A 22,654-nucleotide genomic window follows, 5' to 3' on the forward strand; every position below is an offset into this window, starting at 1 on the left:
TGATACTGGATGCTTTATCGTTAGCATTGTGTGGAGCAGTTCATCTTACTTTTGTATGGTCAGATCCAGGATTATAGTAATCTCATCCATCTGGCTTCCAAATCTTCTTCATGTTGCTACTCTGAATAACACTTCTCTAGCTCAAATGTGAGACACTAGGTTCTTTCAGTCAGTATCTACATCTGAGCTCTGGTCACAGTTTTTTCAAATTAAGCATCACCTGTGCTACTGGTGTTTATATGAATCATCATTGTAACAATGCCATTCTATGCACAATTAGACTTCAGTCCACATATTCTTTTCTGACACATTAGATAGAATTTTAGTTTATGTCCTTTTAATTTCCAGCAACTGCTTAAGATGTAAATTATGCACAATCATGTTTGAAGATTGATATCAGATTTGGATGTATTTACAAGGCATGAATCTCCTTGGATTTCAGATTTATCCTCTGCATGCAATTTAGGGGTCATACTTTCAGATCTAGTATTTCAGAGTATTAACCTTTTCTACTGAGTTATCTCAAAGGGTAGATGTTAATTAACACTTTTTAGAGAGCCAATAAGTTCATAACAGAAAACCATCTCCACATGTTTAGGGTAAAATTTGATGCTTATTTATTTATTATCTCTGAAATCAGGAAAAACTTCATTATTAGTTTTTTTTTCAATTTTCTTTTATTAGGTATTTTCTTCATTTACATTTTCAATGCTATCCCAAAAGTCGTCCATACCTTACCCCCAACTCCCCTACCCACCCACTCCCAATTCTTGGCCCTGGAATTCCCTTGTAATGAGGCATATAAAGTTTGCAAGACCAATGGGCCTCTCCTTCCAATGATGGCCAATTAGGCCATCTTCTGATACATATGCAGATAGAGACACAGGTGCTGGGGGTTATATGTTAGTTCATATTGTTGTTCCACCTATAGGGTTGCAGACCCCTTTAGCTCCTTGGGCACTTTCTCTAGCTCCTCCATTGGGGGCCCTGTGATCCATCCAATAGCTGACTGTGAGCATCCACTTCTGTGTTTGCTAGGCCCCAGGATAACCTCACAACAGACAGCTATATCTGGGTCCTTTCAGCAAAATTGTGCTAGTGTATGCAATGGAGTCAGTGCTTGGAGGCTGATTATGGGATGGATCCCCATGTATGGCTATCTCTAGATGGTCCATCCTTTCATCTCAGCTCCAAACTTTGTCCATGTAACTCCTTCCATGGGTGATTTGTTCACAGTTCCAGGAAGGGGCAAAGTATCCACATGTTGGTCTTTGTTCTTCTTGAGTTTCATGTGTTTTGCAAATTGTATCTTGTATCTTGGGTATTCTAAGTTTCTGGCCTAATATCCACTTATCAGTGAGTACATATCACATGAGTTCTTTTGTGATTAGGTTACTTCACTAAGGATTATGCCCTCTAGGTTCATCCATTTGCCTAGGAAATTCATAAATTCATTTTTTAATAGCTGAGTAGAACTCCATTGTGTAAATGTACCACATTTTCTGTATCCATTCCTCTGTTGAGGGACATATGGGTTTTTTCCAGCTTCAGGCTATTATAAATAAGGCTGCTATGAATATAGTGGAGCATGTGTCCTTCTTACCAGTTGGAACATCTTCTGGATATATGCCCAGGAGAGGTATTGTGGGATCCTCTGGTAGAACTACGTCCATCATTCGGAGGAACCACCAGATTGATTTCCAGAGTGGTTGTACAAGCTTGCAATCCCACCAACAATGGAGGAGTGTTCCTCTTTCTCCACATCCTCACCAGCATCTGCTGTCACCTGAATTTTTGATCTTAGCCATTCTGACTGGTGTGAGGTAGAATCTCAGGGTTGTTTTCATTTGCATTTCCCTGATGATTAAGGATGCTGAACTTTTTTCAGGTGCTTCTCAGCCATTCGGTATTCCTCAGGTGAAAATTCTTCATTTAGCTCTGAGCCCCATATTTTTAATGGGGTTATTTGATATTCTGCAGTCCACCTTCTTGAATTGTTTATATATATTGGATAGTAGTCGCCTATCTGATTTAGGATAGGTAAAGATCCTTTCCCAATCTGTCGGTGGCATTTTTGTCTTATTGATGGTGTCTTTTGCCTTGCAGAAGCTTTGCAGTTTCATGAGGTCCCATTTTTCAATTCTCCATCTTACAGCACAAGCCATTGCTGTTCTATTCAGGAATTTTCCCCTGTGCCCATATCTTCAAGGCTTTTCCCCACTTTCTCCTCTATAAGTTTCAGTGTCTCTGGTTTTATGTGGAGTTCCTTGATCCACTTACATTTGACCATAGTACAAAGAGATAGAAATGGATCAATCCACATTCTTCTACATGAAAACTGCCAGTTGTGCCAGCACCATTTGTTGAAAATGCTGTCTTTTTTCCACTGGATGGTTTTAGCTCCCTTGTCAAAGATCAAGTGACCATAGGTGTGTGGGTTCACTTCTGGGTCTTCAATTCTATTCCATTGGTCTACTTGTCTGTACCTATACCAGTACCATGAAGTTTTTAATCACAATTGCTCTGTAGTACAGCTTTAGGTCAGGTATGGTGAATCCACCAAGGGTTATTTTATCATTGAGAAGAGTTTCTGCTCTCCTAGGTTTTTTGTTATTCCAGATGAATTTGCAGATTGCCCTTTCTAATTCGTTGAAGAATTGATTTGGAATTTTTATGGGGATTGCATTGAATCTGTTGATTGCTTTTGGCAAGATAGCCATTTTTCCTGTATTGATCCTGCCAATCAATGAGCATGGGAGATCTTTCCATCTTATGATATCTTCTTTGATTTCTTCCTTCAGAGACTTGAAGTTCTTATCCTACAGATTTTTCACTTCCTTAGTTAGGGTCTCACCATGGTATTTTATATTATTAGTGACTATTGTGAAGGGTGTGGTTTCCCTAACTTTTTTCTCAGCCTGTTTATCCTTAAAGGCCATTGACTTGTTTGTGTTAATTTTATATTCAGCTACTTCACCGAAGCTGTTTATAGGTCTAGGAGTTCTCTGGTAGACATTTTAGGGTCACTTATATATACTAACATATCATCTGCAAAAATTGATATTTTGACTTCATCTTTTTCAAATTGTATCCCCTTGATCTCCTTTTGTTGTTGAATTGCTCTGGCTAGGACTTCAAGTACAATGTTGAATAGGTAGGGAGAAAGTGGGCAGCCTTGTCTATTCCCTGATTTTAGTGGGATTGCTTCAAGCTTCTCACCATTTACTTTGATGTTGGCTACTGGTTTGCTGTAGATTGCTTTTATCATGTTTAGGTATGGGCCTTGAATTCCTGATCTTTCCAAGACTTTTATCATGAATGGGTGTTGGATTTTGTTAAATGCTTTTTCTACATCTAAGGAGATGATCATGTGGTTTTTGTCTTTGTGTTTGTTTATGTAGTAGATTAAGTTGATGTATTTCCATATATTAAACCTTCATGCATCCCTGGAATGAAGCCTACTTGGTAAGGATGGATGATTGTTTTGATGTGTTCTTGGATTCAGTTAGTGAGAATTTTATTGAGTATTTTGGCATCGATATTCATAAGGGAAATTGGTCTGAAGTTCTCCATCTTTGTTGGGTCTTTCTGTGGTTTAGGTATCAGAGTAATTGTGGCTTCAAAGAATGAATTGGGTAGAGTACCGTCTGCTTTTACTTTGTGGAGTAGTTTGAGAAGAACTGGAATTAGATCTTCTTTGAAAGTCTGATAGAACTCTGCCCTAAACCCATCTGGGCTTTTTTTTTTTTTTTTTTGGTTGGGAAACTATTAATGACTGCTTCTATTTCTTTAGGGGATATAGGACTGTTTAGATCATTAACCTGATCCTGATTTAACTTTGGTACTTTGTATCTTTGTATCTTTCTAGAAATTTGTTCATTTCATCCAGGTTTTCCAGTTTTATTGAGTGTAGCCTTTTGTAAAAGGATCTGATGGTGTTTTGGATTTCTTCAGGATCTGTTGTTAATCTCACTTTTCATTTCTGATTTTGTTAATTAGGATGCTGTCCCTGCACCTTCTAGTGAGTATGGCTTATGTTTTATCTATCTTGTTGATTTTCTCAAAGAACCAGCTCCTCGTATGTTTGATTCTTTGAATAGTTCTTCTTGTTTCCACTTGGTTGATCTCGTCCCTGAATTTGATTATTTCCTGCCATGTACTCTGTTGGGAGCCAATACTAAATTTTTTAGTGTTCTTTTGTATTTTTTAACTTGAGTTATTAAAGTCCTTCTTGATGTCCTCTACCATCATCATGAGATATGCTTTTAAATCTGGGTCTAATTTTTCAGGTGTGTTGGGGTGCCCAGGACTGGGTGAGGTGGGAGTGCTGGGTTCTGATGATGGTGAGTGGTCTTGGTTTCTGTTAGTAAGATTCTTATGTTTGCCTTTCACCATCTGTTAATCTCTGGAGTTAGTTGTTTTAGTTGTCTCTGGTTAGAGCTTGCTCCTCTCGTGATTCTGGTAGCCTCTATCAGCAGACCTGGGAGACTAGCTCTCTCGTGACTTTCAGTGGTCAGAGCACTCTCTGCAGGCAAGCTATCTTCTTGCATGGAATGTGCACAGATATCTGGCGTTTGGACCTGCCTCCTGGCAGAAAATGAAGGCCTGAAACAGGCCTGTCCCAGAAGCTGTGTTGCTTTGGCCTGTCCCAGAAGCTCTTAGCTTCTGTAGTCCACACTCTCACCTTCGCAGACCAGTCTTAGAGGAATCTGGGAACCAAGATGGCTCCCCCAGGTGCTTTGGCAAAGCCCTCCTGTGTGGGGAAGACACCTCTCCTCTGGCAGTGAAGGTGCCCGAATGTCTGGAGCCCGAAATGGGATCTGCCTCAGAAGCTGTTCTCTAGGGATCCTGGTTGTGTCTGCCGACTCTGTGCCCAAGGTGACCTGGTGCTGGTGCTGACTGGAATGGACTTGTGACCCTGGTCATGCCTGGTTTTCTGTTTCCCTAATGCTGTCTCAGGTCCCACATGATTGGAATGGAATAGAAGTTGTGTTCCACTTACCAGTGGTCCTAAGATTGCAAGGAGAGTCCTCTAGGGACCTTGGGGGTGTCCACCGACTCCATGCCCAGGTTACCAGGTGCTGGCACCAACCGGAAGGGATTTATCTTTTTTCAATTTTTTTATTAGATATGTTCTTCATTTACATATCAAATGCTATCCTCAAAATCCCCTGTATCCTCCCCCACCCTGCTCCCCTACCTACCCACTCCCACTTCTTGGCCCTGGTGATTTTTGTAATGGGGCATTTAAAGTGTGCAAGATCAAGGGACCTCTCTTCTCAGTGATGCTAGACTAGGACATCTTCTGCTACATATACAGATAGAGACATGAGCTCAGGGGTTACTGGTTAGTTTATATTGCTGTTCCTCCTTTAGGATTGCAGACCCCTTCAGCTCCTTGGGTACTTTCTCTAGCTCCTTCATTGGGTGCCCTGTGTTCCATCCAATAGATGACTGTGAGCATCCACTTCTTTATTTGCCAGGCACTGGCATAGACTCAGAGGAGACAGCTATGTCAGGGTCCTTTCAGCCAAATCTTGCTGGCATATGCAATAGTGTCTGTGTTGGGTGGCTGATTCTGAGATGGATTCCTGGTTGGGACAGTCTCTGGACGGTCCATCCTATCATCTCAGCTCCAAACTTTATCTCTGTAACTCCTTCCATGGGTGTTTTGTTCTCCATTCTAAGGAAGAAAGAAGCATCCGCACATTGGTCTTTCCTCTTCTTGACTTTCCTGTGTTCCTCAAATTGTATGTTGGGTATTCCAAGTTTCTGGACTAATATCCACTTATCAATGAGTACATATCAAGTGAGTTCTTTTGTGATTGGGTTACCCCACTCAGGATGATATCCTCCAGATCTATCCATTTGCCTAAGAATTTCATTTTGTTGCTTTTAGTTGCTGAGTACTACTCCATTGTGCAAAATATCACATTTTTGTATCCATTCCTCTGTTGAATGACATCTGGGTTCTTTATGGGTTCTGGCTAGTATAAATGAGGCTGCTATAAAGGTCTTCGAGAAAAATTTACCCCCCAGATTAATGTCACACACATATACTCTATGTGCACTGTATACTTTCAAAGAGGATCCCTGTAGAGTTACAAACTAGGCACAGAGGAGTCCAGCCCCCTATTACCCCTAGGACTATTTTTATTGATTAGATAATTATTTCATGAATTTAGAGCCAATATGTTGTCCCCAGCCAGTCCCACTTCCAAGATTTATACCTCCATCCACCATCCTCTTCACTTTTCTGAGAAACTCAACTTTGTATTGCCCATCCATGGGGGCATCAATTCTATACAGCTTTAGGCTCATCGTATTCCACTGAGGATATAAAAGGCAATTCTTTATGATATAGGTTCCAGGGGTCTCAGATCAGCCTGCATATGATTTTTGGCTGGTGGCTTAGTCTCTGGAGGTTCCCAGGCATCCAGGTTAATTAGCACTGTTGGTCTTCCTCTGGGGTTGTTATCCCAATCAGATCTTTCATTTCTTCCTCTAACTCTTCCATAGCAGTCTTCTAACTTAATCCAGTTGTATGCTGTATTTACCTCTGTCTCAGTCAGCTGCACATAGAGACTCTCCAAAGGTCAGCCATGCCATGCTCCTGTCTGCAAGGACAATATAGCTTCAGTGATAATGTCATGGTTTGGTGCCTGCCCATGAGATAGATCCAAAGTTGTAATGGTCACAGGTCAGGCATTTTATCAGTCTCTGGTACATTTTGTCCTTTAATTACTTTTAGAAGGGAACAATTTTGGTTTGAATTTGTTGATGGTGTGTTGAAGGTTGGGTACAATTGTACAGGCTGTAATTCACTGTGAATCTGACCTCTGTGTGCTCTCCACGCCCCCTGCTCATCCTGGGTGCCAAGGAGGAGGTTTGTGTTAAAGCTCATAGTAACATTCACTCACTGTGCCTCTTGCACAGTAATACAAGGCCGTGTCCTCTGACTTCAGACTGGTCATTTGCAGGTAAAGGGTGTTCTTGGCATTGTCTCTGGAGATGGCGAATCGGCCCTTTACATTGTCTGGATAATAGGTGCTAACACCACTACTACTAATGTATGCAACCCACTCCAGCCTCTTCTCCGGAGTCTGGTGAACCCAAGACATGTAATAGTTACTGAAAGTGAATCCAGAGGCTGCACAGGAGAGTTTCAGGGACTGTCCAGGCTTCACTAAACCTCCCCCAGACTCCACGAGCTTCACTTCACACTGGACACCTGCAAACAGAGAATACTGGTTGGAAAACTCTCACTAACAAAACAAACAAAAATTTTTCTATGTCTCATGTGCATACAACAGTTGACATCTCTTCTCAATAAATTACCTTTTAAAATATGGGCAAGGAAAATCAAGCTGAGCCCGAAGTTCATAGTGGTGTGTGTGTGTGTTCAATGCTGATCACTGAATTTGAAGAACTGGGAATCGAATCCATGATTGGCCTTCTCTGTCAGAGCTGCAGGGTCAGGGCTGAGGTGTTTATCATGGGCACAGAGAAGACCTATTTGCATGTCTTCCTGATATACCATGCTCTGGAGTTGGACCTAGTCTGATGCCACTCATGATACCAGATATAAGTCATCAAAAAAACTAGACTTCAGTTATAGCATTTGAAATATTTTGCAGTTTCATTTTTTTTTTTTTTGGTTAAGGATTCACCATACTTTGTTCAGTTTCCCTCTGTGCATGTGCACAGAACATGCTTTGTTTTCATACTGTCATGGTTCTTTAGTGTAAATGTGTAATTAAATAGAACCACACATAACTGTATTTCTAGATATGAGCTCAGGCTTTCCAAAGTCTGGGCACATTATGGGTTTTCAATAATATGGGTTTTGTATAGGGTCACACCTATGAGCTGTTGGTAGCAGAACTCATTCTCTGTTGACAGGAGCACTCGGAATTTTCTGAATTTTACATATTTGCGATAGAATGTCCTCAAGGTTTAGAGATTCTTCATATCTGAAGAATTTCAGTCCCCTTCTGTCTGAGACTCAGGGTTTGCAGTGGAAACATATTTCAGGTCTTCCTCCAGACCTGATCCTTTCTGCCTTTGTCCGTTCCTCTCCCATTTCCCTCCAAATATCTCCCTCTCCTTCTGCCTCCCCCGATTATTTTGTCCCTCCTTCTATATTGGATAGAGAAATCTGTACTTGGGCTTTCCATCTTATTAAACTCTTTATGGTGTGTGGGTTTTGTCATTGGTATTCTATACTTTTTGTCTAATATCCACTTACCAGTGAGTATATACCATGCAGTTCATATTGGGTGTGTTACTTCACTCAGGATTTTACTTTTTCATTTGATCCATTCACCTGCAAATTACATGATGTTCTCACTTTTCAATTGCTGAGCACAATACCATTGTGTAAAGGAACCCACATTTTCTGTATACAATCTTTGTTTGAGGCACATCTGGGTTGTTTCCAGCTTTTGGCTATTAACAAATAAGGCTGGTATGAACATAGTGGAACATATCTCCTAGTGGTAATGTGGAGCACATTTTATGTATATGCCCAGGAGTGGTATGGCTGGATCTTCAGGTAGAACTATTTACAATTTTCTGAGGAACTGCCAGATTGATTTCCAGAATGGTTGTACCATTTTATAATTTCACCCCCAATGGAAAAGTGTTCACATCCTCTCCAACATGTGCTGTCATTTGAATTTTTATCTTCACCATTCTGATTGTTATAAAGTAGAATCTCAGGGTAATTTTGATTTGCATTTCCCTGGTGACTACAAATATTGAATGTTCCTCTAAGTTATTCACAGCCATTGATGATTCTTCTGTTCAGAATTCTCTGGTTAGCTCTGTATTCTATTTTTAGTTGAGTTATTTGGTTTTGTGAAGGATATCTTCTTAATTTCATTATATACTTGGATATTGGCCTTCAAGGGGATTTAGGAATAGTGAAGATCTTTTCCCAATCTGTAGGTCGCCATTTTGTCTCCTTGACTATACCCTTTGCCTTACAGAAGTTTTACAGTTTCATGAGATCCTATCTACCAATTTATGATTCTAGAGCCTGGGCCATTGCTGTTTTGTTCAGGGAATTGTCTCCTGTATCAATGAGTTCAAAACTAGTCTCCACTTTTTGTTCAATTAGATTTAGTTAATCCAGTATTAGGTTGAAGTCTGCCATTCACTTTGATTTGAGTTTTGTGCAGGATGATAGATACAAATCCATTTGCATTTAGATCAGTACCATTTGTTGGGGGATGCATTCTTCTTATTATGATTTTTTTTATGATTATTGGATTCTCTGTCAAAAAATCAAGTGCCCATTACTGTGTGGTATTATTTCAGATTATTTGATTCAATTCCATTGTTCATAATATCTGTTTCTATACAAATACCATGCAGTTTTAATAACTATTGCTGTATAGTACAGCTTGAGGTCAGGGATGGTGATTTCTCCTGAAGTTTTTTTCATTGTTCAGTATTGTTTTAGGTATCTCAGTTTTTCGTTTTTCTCTATGAAGTTGAGATTTGCTTTTTCACAGCATGTAATAAATTGGATTGGAAATTTGATGGGAATTGCACTGAATCTGTAGATGGATTTGTTAAGATTGGCATTTTCATTATGTTAATTCTGCCTATCAATGAGCATTAGAGTTCTTTCCATCTTCTGAATTCTTTGATTTCTTTCTTTAGGAGCTTGAAGTTCTTGTCACACACATCTTTCACTTGCTACATTAGAGTAACACCAAGATAGTTTATATTATTTTTGGTTATTGAGAAGAATGTGGTTTTCCTAATTTCTTTCTCAGTCACTTTATTTTTTCTATAAAGGAGGGCTCTGAATTCTATGAAGCAATTTTGTTTCTAGCCACTTTGCGGAATGTACTTATCAGCTGTCAGAGTTCTCTGGAAGAATTTTGAGGTCACTCATGTATATTATCTTATCATCCACCAATTACAATTCTTTGAATTTTTCTTTCTAATTTGTATCCTCCCGATCTCCTCTAGTTGTCTTACCTTCCTAGCAAGAACATTAAGTACATTATTGAATAAATAGATTGAGATTGGGCAACTTTGTCTCTGACTTTAGTGGAATTGCTTTAAGTTTCTTTCAGTGTTAGCTATTGCCTTGCTGCCATTATGTGCATTGTTTTACTATGTTTAGGCATGTCCCTTGAATTCCTCACTCTTCCTCTTTGTTTGCTTGTTTCCTTCCTTCCTTCATCTCTCTCTTTATCTTTCTCTCTCTTCCTTTCTTTCTGTCCTAAATATTGCTTCTTTACAGTTGTCCCCTATCAGGGTCCCTCTGCCCATCTCCACCACTTCACTTCTGAGATAGTGGGAAGCAATTGGGTGTTGCTGCATGCTGATATATCAAGTCTTTGTAGCCTTACCGTCATCTTCACCTCATGAAAGACAAGGCAGACCTCTGCTACATGTGTGCCAAGGGAATCGATCCAGGCCCTCTGTGATTTTTGGTTGGAGATCAGTCTCTTAGATCTCACATAGGTCCAGGTTTATTGACCCTGTTGGTCTTTCCATGGGGTTGCTATCCCTTTGATGTCTCTCAATTATCCTCTGAACTCTTCCTAAGGATTCCAATCTCCACCTGATGTTTGGTTCTGGGTATCTGCATCTGTTTCAATAAGATGCTGTGTAAAGTCTCTAAGAATAGTAATGCTAGAGAAATGCCTGTAAGCATAATGGAACATCATTAATAATGTCAATGACTGGTGTATGCCAATTGTGCGCGTCTCAAGTATGACAGGTTATTGTTTGAACATTCCCTCAGGCTCTGCTCCATTTCTGTCCCTGCATTTCTTTTAGACAGAACTGATTTAGGGTCAAAAGTTTTGTGGGTGGATTGGTGTCCTTATCCATCCACTGTCAGTCATGTTTGGCTATAGGAGGTGGCCTCATCAGATCCATATCTTCACTGTTAGCTAAAATAGTTGAAAACATTTACTAGTTTTCAGAGCTGGGACAATTCACCTTGCATTCCTACTATTCTTAGATTAGGTCTTTTAATGGTATTTTGGATTTCTTGCATGTATTTTGTAAGGAATTTTTTAGATTTACTATTTTCTTTGACTGATACATCAAGTTTCCTATATGTAGGGGAATTTTCCCCTAATTAATTGATAAGATAATAAAGAGGACAAGAAGCCAATTCCTGGGCAAAAGGAGGTGGTGGAGCTTCTTGGACTGAGAGAGAAAGAGGGGACATGGGAGGAAGAAACGGCCCTTTTATGGTTAGGCAGGGAGTGAGAGGAAGCAATATGTAGATGCGTAACTCTTAGACCTGGTGGTAGCTTCTATGTTGGAAGATTCCCATCATAAAATAGTTGATGAGTTTAGAGTGATTGATTTTGTGTGTAGCACTTGTGTCATCTGTTGATTTTAAATTAAGATTTTGTGTTGTTTTCATTCAAGATGAGTTAGGTGGCCTGACAGAAAGAACAAACGCCAGGAGGAATTTGGCCAGACTTTGGAAAGGGAAGATGGAGCAAGGACCAAGCTCCAGGGGGAGAAGTTAGCACAGTAGTGTACAGGTTGGCGAGAGTACACCCTTAGGGTTCTGGGGCACACAGAGATCAATGATCTTGGAACTCTGGAAAGGCAGAGCCAGCATTTGTGGGAGAGGTGTGGCCTAGGAGAAACATGCAGTCCTGGTCTCTGGCTATGCACCAGGTTATGAACAGACATAAACCAATGATGTAGGCACTTACCCAGTTTAGCATCGATTGGTTTGTTTTTTAAAACTACATGATATTCCTGTATACATGGATCAGTATTTATTTTGAATTTTGGAAGAGAACTGTCTTCTAATTGGAGGGGTAATTTTTTTCAGCAGGAAGTTCAGTAATTCTGAGTATGTAACCAAAATGTCTCAGCAAGTAAGGGAAATGAGTGCAGAAAAGGAATCTAATCTATATGGCTCCAGATAGTAGATTGTTGAAGGGGGTGGATTTTTGGCCATGCAACTTGTCTATAGTATTTGTTCAATAATTTACATACAACACCAAGGACATAGAGATGGTCCTCTAGTACAGAGAGTTAGAACCTTGTCTATGTGTCTATTTTACTGTTGTGAAAAGTTACCATAGCAAAGTTCAGTCTTATTAAAGAATACGGTTATTAGAGGCTGGCTTAAAGTTTCAGAGGTTCAGTCTATTATTATGGTGGAAAGCATGGCAGCATGCTCACAGTCATAGTGTTAGGAGAGACGATATTCTACAACTTGAATTGAAGGCAGCCAGGAGGAGAAACTCTATCCACTTGTAGGCAGGAGAGGGCTATATTCTGCACTGGGTAGAGCTTGAACATAGGACCACAGGGCCTACCCCTACAGTGATGTCCTTCCTACAACAAGCCACAGTTACTCCTAAAATCCCGTAATATTTTCCCTATCCATGGACCTAGCATACTCAAACCACCACAAACCTCAGTAACATATTTCATATATACTTGGTAAAAAGTGACATCTTCAAGGATTAGAATCGTTAAGTATTGATCCTGAATATGTTAGGTCCAACCCACCTTTTCAAGGTGTCTGCATAAGAGGGGCTACCACAGCCATGAAAAATTATGCCCCACCCCCACTGCAGCCCCTTCTTTGGAGCCTGGCAAACCCAGGCAAACCAGTCGTCACTGGCAGTGCATCAAGAGGCTGCACATGAGCGTATCACGGACCTTCCAGGCTGCACTAAGCCTCCCCTAGACTTCTCAAGCTTCACCTCACACTGGGCACCTTCAAACAGAGAATTCTGAGTCAGAAACTGTCACTAACAAAACAAAACCAAATAGAGAAACAATACAATTTTTCTGTTTCTCATGTGCACACAACAGACAGAATCTTATCTTTATGAATTACCTTTTCAAATAATGACAAGGAAAGCCAAGCTGAGCCCAAAGTCCATGGTGAGTGGTCTGTATTCAATGCTGATTACCCAATGTGAGGACCTGGGAATCCAGGTCTGGGCTCCTCTGAGAGCTTCAGGGTCAGGACAGAGCTGGTTTTCATGGGTGCAGAGAAGTAATATTTGTATGTCTTCCTGCTGTTGCATGCTCTGGAGTTGGACATGGGCAGAAGAAAGTCCTCATAGCAGATATAAGACATGAAAGACACTGTTTTAAGTTGCAGACTTTGAAAAATATGGAGGTTTCATATTAACAGTTGTTTTTGGTTAAGATTTCACCACACTCCATTTAGTTTTCCTTAGAGCATGGACATAGAACATGTCTTGTTTCCATATTGTCAGGTGTCCTTGTGTAAATGTGTAATTAAATATCACCACACATAATTGTGATTCTAGATAAATGCTTAGCATTTGCCACTGTTTGAGCTACTCATGGCAAATTTTTAATGTGGATCGAGGAATGTATTCTTGAATTTTTTACATTTAAATCTGGTACACAAATGTACATAACAGAAGAACTCTCTTTTTGACTACTTCCTAGCATTCGATTAGCAATTTTTCTAAAATATTTATCTTTATTTATGTGTATATGTGTTTGTGGGCGCAGTGTAGTTCTCTCGAAGGCCACATTTATACTGAGTTTTCTATATGTTCATGTGGTTATGAGGTCCACATTGTGGGTATTAGGAATTTAACCTGGATCCCTCAAAGTTCAATATTCTCTCTTAACCACTGAGCTATTTCTGCAGCACTTGGAGTAACAATGATGATATTCCATCTCATTTTTGCTGTGGCTCTGATCTCAAAGGACTGAAAATCACATTAATCAGTGTGAAACTGGAGGACACATTTTCAGTGACAACCAGGCACCATCTTATCAAATGAAACAGAAAGCAGTGATCTGAGTAAAGGTAAAATTAGGGCAGGCTGATTGCAGCATAGACAGTGTAGAATGAGAAGACTATTCAGTTAGATGGGAAGAATTATTTTAATAATAATAATAATAATAATAATAATAATATGTATGTTTGTTGGCTATAGGTAATGACAGCAAATTATGTTTTTCATATATCGAGAGAGATCTTATGAGTTATCATTCACAATGATAACTGTGTCATCATTAAATTGTGGATATGTGTTTGAAAACTTCATGTTAGGGCAGATAAATACATCAATTAAATACAGTAAATGGTTGAAAGGTGACTAAAACTACAGTCAGGAGAGAAATAATCTATTCCCAAATCTCCCTGGTTTTCCTCACCTACACAGTTGTCCACTGTGAGAGTTTTTTTTGTTTTTTTTTTTGGTTTTTTTTTTGGTACATATGAATTCAATTATTTGTTTTTGTTTGACCTTATTAGACTATAGAATAATTTAACAAATCCTTCCACTGTGTGAACAAATTTAGTAGAATGACACTGAAGAGTCAGTTCTAAAATTACTCTGTGGCTGGAAGGATAACTCACAACTGTAACATTGAAACACATGCTGATAGACACAGACCAGAACTTCCTAGGTTCCAGAAGACATCCTGGGAAGTCCCTTTGGGTCCTCGGAGCCCCCTGCTGGTTGTGAGTAAAGCTGCAGAGAAGTATTTGTGCAGGCTCACATTGGACTTCCCTCACTGTGTTTCTGGCACAGTAGTACCTGGCTGTGTCATCAGTTTGCAGACTGTTCATTTTTAAGAAAACTTGACTCTTGGAGTTGTCTTTGCTGATGCTCAGTCTGGATTTGAGAGCTGAATTATAATTTGTGCCTCCACCAGTCCATATTACTCCAAGCCACTCCAGACCCTTTCCTGGTGGCTGGCGAACCCAGCTTATAGCATAGCTGGTTAATGAGAACCCAGAGACAGTGCATGTGATGGACAGGCTCTGTGAGGGCGCCACCAGGCCAGGTCCTGACTCCTTCAGCTGCACCTGGGACAGGGCACCTGGGGATGAGCAACATCACCATTAGTCACACATCTTCTAGCTGACATGTCTTAGTCCCTCTTCTGAAACCCTGAAACACTTACAGCTTGGGAAAGTCACCAGGCAGAGGAGTAGCGCCAGGACAGCCATGCTCTGATGGAGGCTCTATGAGAAGAGGATGGGGCTTCTCATCTTTGTGTGAGCTTTTATCCTCTGCCTGAGGGCTGCTTTGCATTGGGGGAGGTTCCTGAGAGGATAAAAGGAAGTACTGAGCAAGGCTTGCAGTTTGTCCTCCTGGTGACAGAAATTTGCCCTGTGCTTGTTGGAGCACCTGGAGAGGAACATAAGGAACGTTTTTCTGGTACTGTCAGGAGTTTACATGGTAGATAAGCAGGAAGTTGTAGGATTTGCTCTGTACAGCGCTAGGAAGAAACATGGGAACAATTAGTAAATGAGCCCACATTCATGTAGTGCAGTGCCCCATGCTCTATGTGCAATTTTTATCTATGTATAATCCAGAAGAGTATTTAGGATGGAATTGGGCTCTTAGTGATCAGACATTATACTTAAAGAACTATTTAAAACTATTCTGGTGCTTTCTGTGGAGCCAGATCTATTGTTATCTTGTTTGGAAATTGGATTGCAAGGAAGACCAGTGAAGGCATTTAGTCCATCGATCTTACATGTTTATTAAGACCCAGGAGTTTTGATATCAATCTCATCTCACTAGGCTCAGAAGATACTCCTTGCCACGTAGGGACATGGTACCTGCGGACTAGCTTATGCAAGTCTTGATTTATGTCAGTCTATATCTCTATGTAGTTTTCTTTCTCTCTCTCCCCTGATATCATATCTCATAAAACCTCAAATTCCTAAATATGAGTATTACGTTGGTGAAGGATGGGAGGTTACCTGTTCATAATACTTCAGAATAAGCAGTAACATGCAGCTAGTCTTGAGTTTCGTTAACTGGAGTACAAAAGAGGCTGAAGTAGTCAACATTATGGCAAGAAGTGTAGCAGAAGGCTGGCATGAATATGGTTACCTGTGCTTTGAGGTGTTGACCACTATAGAGAACAGATATTGTAGAGCTTTCCTCGGGTCCTCGGTAATGTAAATCCCAGGGAAGAGAAGTACAGGACTGGATCCAACTGTACTGTCAGTCTTCAGAGCCTTTGGGTCTGGGTCTGGGTAATTGGAGTCCTCTGCTTTTGGGTTTCTTGTTTTGTTGTGCATAAACTTTGTCTTCTGATTGACAGTGATGGTGACAGGTCTTAACACTGGGGAATATCCATCCCATGCAAGATATATATATGGCGTTGTACTCAGACCTCAGATTGTTTATTTTCAGGTAAAGTGTGTTTTTGGCAACATCTCTGGAGATGGTGAATTGGCCCTTCATTGCGTCTGGATAGTAGGTGCTATCTCCACCATTAAAAATTATTGTCACAGAAGGATGGACCATCTAGAGTTTGCCATACGTGGGGATCCATCCCATAATCAGCCTCCAAACAATGACACCATTGCCTACGCTAGCAAGATTTTGCTGAAAGGACCCTGATATAGCTGTCTTTTGTGAGACTATTTTGGGGTCTATCAAAAACAGAAGTGGATGTAACACAGGGCCCCCAATGGAGGAGCTAGAGGAAGTACCCAAGGAAGTAAAGGAGTCTGCAACCCTATAGCTGGAACAACAATATGTACTAACCAGTTCCCCTGAATCTTGTGTCTCTAGCTGCATATGTATCAGAAGATGGCTTAGTTGGCCATCATTGAGAAAAGAGGCCCCTTGGTTTTGCAAACTTTATGTGACTCAATACAGGGGAACGCCAGGGCTAGCAAGTGGGTGTGGGTGGGAAAAATTTATTGTCACACTCTCCATCCCCTTCTTTGGAGCCTGAAGGACCCAGGTCATTCAGTAGTCAGTGAGAATGAATCCAGAGGCTGCACAGGAGAGTTTCAGGGACCCTCCAGGCTGCACTCAGCCTCCCCCAGACTCCACCAGCTTCACCTCACACTGGGCACCTCAAAGCAGAGAATGCTGATTTGGAAACTGTCACTAACAAAACAAAACAAAACAAAATAGAGGAAAGAAAACAAATTTTTCTATTTCTCATGTACACAAAACAGGCAGGATCTTATTTCTAAGAATTACCTTTTAAAATAAGAACAAGGAAAGCAAAGCTGAGCCCAAAGTCTATGGTGAGTGGTCTGCATTCAGTGCTGATTAGTGAATGTGAGGACCTGCACAGTCAGGCCTCAGAGACTGTGGGTCTATTACTTACAATTGGAGTCTTTACCTTTTGGGCTTATTGTTTTGTTTGTTTTGCACTGGATGGGGAGACCCCCATCCTGTGCAAGTTTTGATGGCTTTAGTGCAAATTCACTTGCTCCAATTTGGGTATTTATTTATTTATGCATGTATTTTTTTGGGAAGTTTTATTTTCAAGCCAGTGTTTCTCTGAGTAATCCTAGCTCTTTTGGATCTCTACCAGTCCTGGAACTCTTTAGACTGTCAAGGGCTGTAGGGCAATGGGATATGCACAGATAGGCTGGTCTCCAGTTGAGTTGAGGTCTGAACCTTGGTCAAAACCGGTGGTGGACTTTCCCACCTACGTGGGATGGAAGGTGTTCCCTCATGGCTCCTGGATGCCTGTCTCCTGTTGAAGTTACTGCTCCCACAGCCCCCACAGAGGTTGTGGCTAGTAGTCACATACACAATGTTCCAAGCTTGTGACCTTTAGGCTAAACTCCTTCACAGTTACCTAGCAACTGCAAGATAGCAAGCTCACTATAAAAGGGGCTACTTGTCCCCACTTTGCTCTCTTCTCTCTCTCTCTCTCTCTCTCTCTCTCTCTCTCTCTCTCTCTCTCTTTCTCTCTCTCAGTCTCTCTTTGTCTCTCTCTCTGTTTCTGTCTCTCTCTTTTTATTCTCTAGTCTTTCCTGTTTGTCTCTCTTTCCCCCTTTCCTCTTCTTGGTCAGGGCCAATCTCTCTTTCTCTTTCCACATTCTCTCCTTTCTCCCCACCTTTCTACAATAAAGTTCTAAAACCATTGACTGTCTCTGTTCATCAACACCCATTGTGCTTGGATGATGGAATAAGCTTACTCTTAACTGGCCTTGCTTTATCTCTCATCAGAAGGCCTTCCTGTGATCCAGTCACGGACCAGACTAAGGACTCTCACCTCTGTCGGAACCTTTTTCCCTCTGCCCTATTCTTGTATTTCTAGGGCCCATATTGTGTAGACCTGGGGTGCCTGGTACCAGGGACTGCCCCTTGTCCACCCTCCACTGTATGGGGTGAGCGGCTTCACACAGCCAGGTGCCCACCCAGGGCCAAGTGGAAATTTTCCTGTAGTCCTCCCGTGTCTGCCAGCCCAGAGCACATGAACTCTGGCCAGACATGGGGTCTCTCCCTCCCTCTTCTTCCCCTACACCCACAGCCCTGCAAAGGGCCATTCATGAGGAATAACACACTGCTTCAGAACTCATGGGAGGTGTCCCAGTGGTCAGCACAAACATTTATCTAAGGGATCAATTAGAAGTTTTGAAAAAAAAAACCTTGTAATAGTTAAGCTGGGGATCTTTTTAAGGTCAAGGAACAAGAGCACTTGAAGCACCAGCTGATATGACTTTTTTTTTTTTTTGACGCTGGGCTGGTGAATAAGGTTATGGTTTTCTTATACCCATGTTAGCACTCAGCTTTGTAATATGACTTAATAAAATGATTGATGAGTAGATGTGAGTTCTGTTTGTTAAAGTAGAAATGACTGATTGTTTTTATACAACAGTATAAATCTGTGATTCTATTTAAAAAACATATTGAAAAAGTTACCTTGTTTACCCACATTTTGTGAATCTATAAAGTTTCTTATTAATGAATATACAACGGTTCTTGGGTTAATTTGTTTTCTTTACCTTCACTACATAATATATTTCCATGTAAATGTATTGGAGAATATTGTATCTTTTTATAGCCATTCAGTAAAAGAAAAATACAACATAATCACATTTTAATTTTGGAGAATTTTGGTGGTGTATATGTAAGTCATGGGAGACAAATAATGTTTTTGGATCTCAGCTCCATCTACAAATCTGTATGAAGGTATTAAGTGTGTAGGGTTGTTGGAACCAATTCATTAGAATTTGCTGTAACCATCAAATCCATATATATATATATATATATATATATATATATATATATGCCTAACTATAATTTTTGGAGCCTTATTGTTATAAACAAGGTAAAAGTATTCCAGGCTGCAAGAGACCCATTGGATGAATTATTCTAGTAACTGCTCTTAGATCTTTCAACATTTTCCTTTTTCCAGATTTCCTATCATTAAAAAAAAATACAGGGGAGTTCCATAGGCTTGTAGATTCTTCTGTATACTGAGCCTCCAGCTGTTCTCATATCAGCTGTTCAACTGCCTGTCATTTCTCCTTAGTAATGGGCCACTGAGATCAGTGTAGGCTCATTAAGCAATAAATTTAAGGATAAGGCCATTGGTATTTTGGAGTGCCCTCCTTAGGACATCAGAACACTGCCCTTTAAGTAGTAACTGGTGGTTTACTCTATTAGTTCCCCTTCCTCTATTTCACTCTTTGAGGCTTCTTCCCTCCACTATGTTAATGGCTGCCACAGCAGACCAGCCTCTAGTACAAATGTTACCAGTCTCTCCAATCTTGGGGATATGAGTATATTTTGAATAAGCCCATATATTTAAATGTTTTTTTCACATAAGTCCAGTACATCTCATATGAAATCATGACCTCTTCATGATGCTTTTGTTGTAGATAGCCCTGGTGCTAAACATATTTGATATTAATTCTGTTCTTTTGTTAGAGGTTATGAACAAGGAATGAGTCAACACTCAGGCAATTTCCTATAAAACGTCTTCCTACCTTAAATTATATATAAAGTCTAAAGCCACTGATTGGGGGATGAAGAGGGGAAGGTGCAGCTAAAAGGTTTGGGAGAGAAAGAGAGAGAGAGAGGATGGCATAGGAGGAGGAGGAAGGAAAGTAGAGCAGAAGCACCTGGCCTGGAGAAACCACAAGTTTAAGGGATCTCTTATATGGTAGTGGAGTGGTAGATCTGCCCAATCTAGGTGCACAGCATGCATTCATATTAATTGAGTTGTGTTTTCATTGCCCGGACTTATTTCTTTTGGAGATTTACTGCAATATGCCTCTGATCTATATATTGCTATAAGATAAAATCCTACCTTGTCAAAACTTTGTTTCATCTCATTATCAGGAATATGCTGTATACATACTGGGAAGGCTAATCGTGATCTTGTAACTCCAGACTGCCCATTCTCTAACTCTGGCATGACTGATGGATTGAGACTAACCCTTCCTTTCAAAAGTGTCACTTTCATCACATTGTCCTCTGGCATTTTCAGGTTTTCTCTGACCCAAACTCCCCCCAGCACTGTTCATTTTCTTCTTTTCTCCTGTGGTTGAATCTCACTCTCTTGCTCAGTCATTGGAGCTGAGCCATTTCATTCTTTCTTTTCCTGTGTTCCTTCCCTCGCAAGGTGTTCCTCGTCCACCCATAACCTCTCCAGCTACATACCCAACTCTGGAACCTTTTCAGAAATGAGAAATAGTGTGAACCCTTTCTTTTGCCATTTCAAAATTTTGATTTATTTGTTTCTCAGGCCCTTGGTTTCTACTCACTACTTTTCCAACTGCTTAGCTATTCTTTCAACCCTTTTTAAAAAATACAGAATATACAAAGAAGAAAAATTTAAAATCAAATTAAACAAAACAAAATCCTCTCTGGAACCAAAACCTGCATATCTCAGCAGTAGTAGGAACCATAAATTTTTGCAGGCATTGTGAACAGAAGTATTCACTGCTTCATGCCATGACATTTCTCTATGTCTTTTTAAATGCTGCCCAGCTCCATGTTGGCTGCTACGTGTAGCCAGTCTCTGCTCCTTTGTGTGTTCTTCTTTGTCCCATGCTTTATGTCCTTGATTTCACTTTCTATCACTAAATAGAGGACACAGAGCGTACAGGGAAGAGAAAGGTAGAGATCCTTGAATCTATTTTTTTAATACTTTCCTGTTTTTTTCATTTTATGATTTTTTTGTTTGTTTTTGTTTTATTTAAAAAAATGCTTATCCAATAGGAAGAACACAGGTAGAAATTTTAAAAGTACAGTTACAGTGGTGATTGTTTAACACTTGCTGCTCCTTTGCAACTCAAAAGCCAAGTGTTGTAAAGATGAAAAGGAGAGGAACATACAGTTTACATGGTGGGACTCATGTCTCTAGCTGCATATGAGGCAGAGGATGGCCTAGTCAGTCATCAATGGCAAGAGAGGCCCTTGGTTCTATGAAAGTTCTATGCACCACTACAGGGGAATGCCAGGGCCAGGAAGTGCAAGAGGGTGGGTTGGGGAGCAGCAGGAAGGGAGGAGGAGATAGGGGATTTTTTTATTACATATTTTCCTCAATTACATTTCCAGTGCTATCCCAAAAGTCCCCCACACCCTCCCCCACCACTCCCCTACCCACCCATTCCCATTTTTTTGGCCCCGGCATTCCCCTGTACTGGGGCATATAAAGTTTGCCTGACCAATGGGCCTCTCTTTCCATTGATGGCCGACTAGGCCATCTTTTCATACATATGAAGCTAGAGTCAAGAGCTCTGGGGTACAAAACGATGACACCATGGCATACACTAGCAAGCCTTTGTTGCAAGGACCGTGATATAGCTGTCCTTTGTGAAACTAGGCCGGGGCCTAGCAAACACAGAAGTGGATGTTCACAGTCAATTATTGGATGGATCACAGGGCCCCCAATGGAGGAGCTAGAGAAAGTATCCAAGGAGCTAAAGAGATAAGGGATTTTTAAAGGGAAAACTTGGAAAGGGGATAACTTTTGAAATGTAAATAAAGAAAGTATCCAATAAAAAATTTGTTTCCAGTTTAACCATAAACCACAACCACTGTCCTGAATGGCCAGCAACAACCAATCCAACCTCTTAGGGACCTAACATTTAAATTTCCGAATTCCAAATGTCAGACAATCACAACAACTATCTGGAGGTGGCAAATTCAAAGCTCTGCTAGAGCATGAGACAATCAATCCCCCATCAGCTGCTGTAGATGGTCTGCAGTAGCCTCATGTCATCACACCTGGGATTAAACTGAAGAAAAATTCTTCTAAGATTTCTGTGTTTTGTAAAGGAACCAAAATATCAAAATTGTTACTATATAGCCAAAACCCACACTGGCAGAGTTTTACAGACATTTAAGTGATTGACCTCATGACATTCATTCATATAGACACAGAATGGCTTAAAAAATCCATAATTGAGACTTTCTTTGACAATTATTATATACTGTACATATATGTTTCATAGATTACAATATTTCATTAGTGTGTCTTATGTGTAGTGATAAGTTTTTGTGAGAAATGTTATAAAAGACTGGCTGGCTTCCTAAGCTACTGTCAGCAAACTCTCTGCCCCAGTGCTTTCTGTGGGCCTCTACCTCTAGACCAGCACCATCATGGGTGATGGAGGCTGAAGGATGTGTTCCCAACATGATTCAGTTCGCTGCCTCAGTGCTGCTAGTTCCCTCTCATGCCAGGCACAGTCCCTATGAATACTCTGTCTCTAGCTAGCCCCAGCAGGGAGGCAGGCAGTGACTGATAGCTGTGTTCCCAATTTTGTTTCCCTTCTTTCTGGAGCTGCCAGGTTTCTCAGCCATAAAACCCCATTGTTGGTGGTTCCACATTCCAGTAACCCAGTAAATCAAAACTATAGACTCTTAACCAGACAGATTTATGTATCAATAAATTCTGAATTCACAAGATGTCCACATAA

General features: G+C 40.6%; 2 gene segments (V, D, J or C) and 1 further gene; all 3 read right to left on the reverse strand.

Moving 5' to 3' along the window:
• Igh (immunoglobulin heavy chain complex) overlaps positions 1-22,654 on the reverse strand; it is a 2,751,187-nt gene that overhangs the window by 496,557 nt on the left and 2,231,976 nt on the right.
• On the reverse strand, positions 6,927-7,220 carry Ighv5-12-4 (immunoglobulin heavy variable 5-12-4). The segment is given in 1 exon segment: positions 6,927-7,220. A coding segment is annotated over 1 exon segment (294 nt).
• Positions 14,533-14,818, reverse strand: Ighv2-9-1 (immunoglobulin heavy variable 2-9-1). The segment is given in 1 exon segment: positions 14,533-14,818. A coding segment is annotated over 1 exon segment (286 nt).

The sequence above is a fragment of the Mus musculus genome, chromosome 12, assembly GCF_000001635.26.
Source record: "Mus musculus strain C57BL/6J chromosome 12, GRCm38.p6 C57BL/6J".
In the NCBI taxonomy this organism is placed as follows: Eukaryota; Metazoa; Chordata; class Mammalia; order Rodentia; family Muridae; genus Mus; species Mus musculus.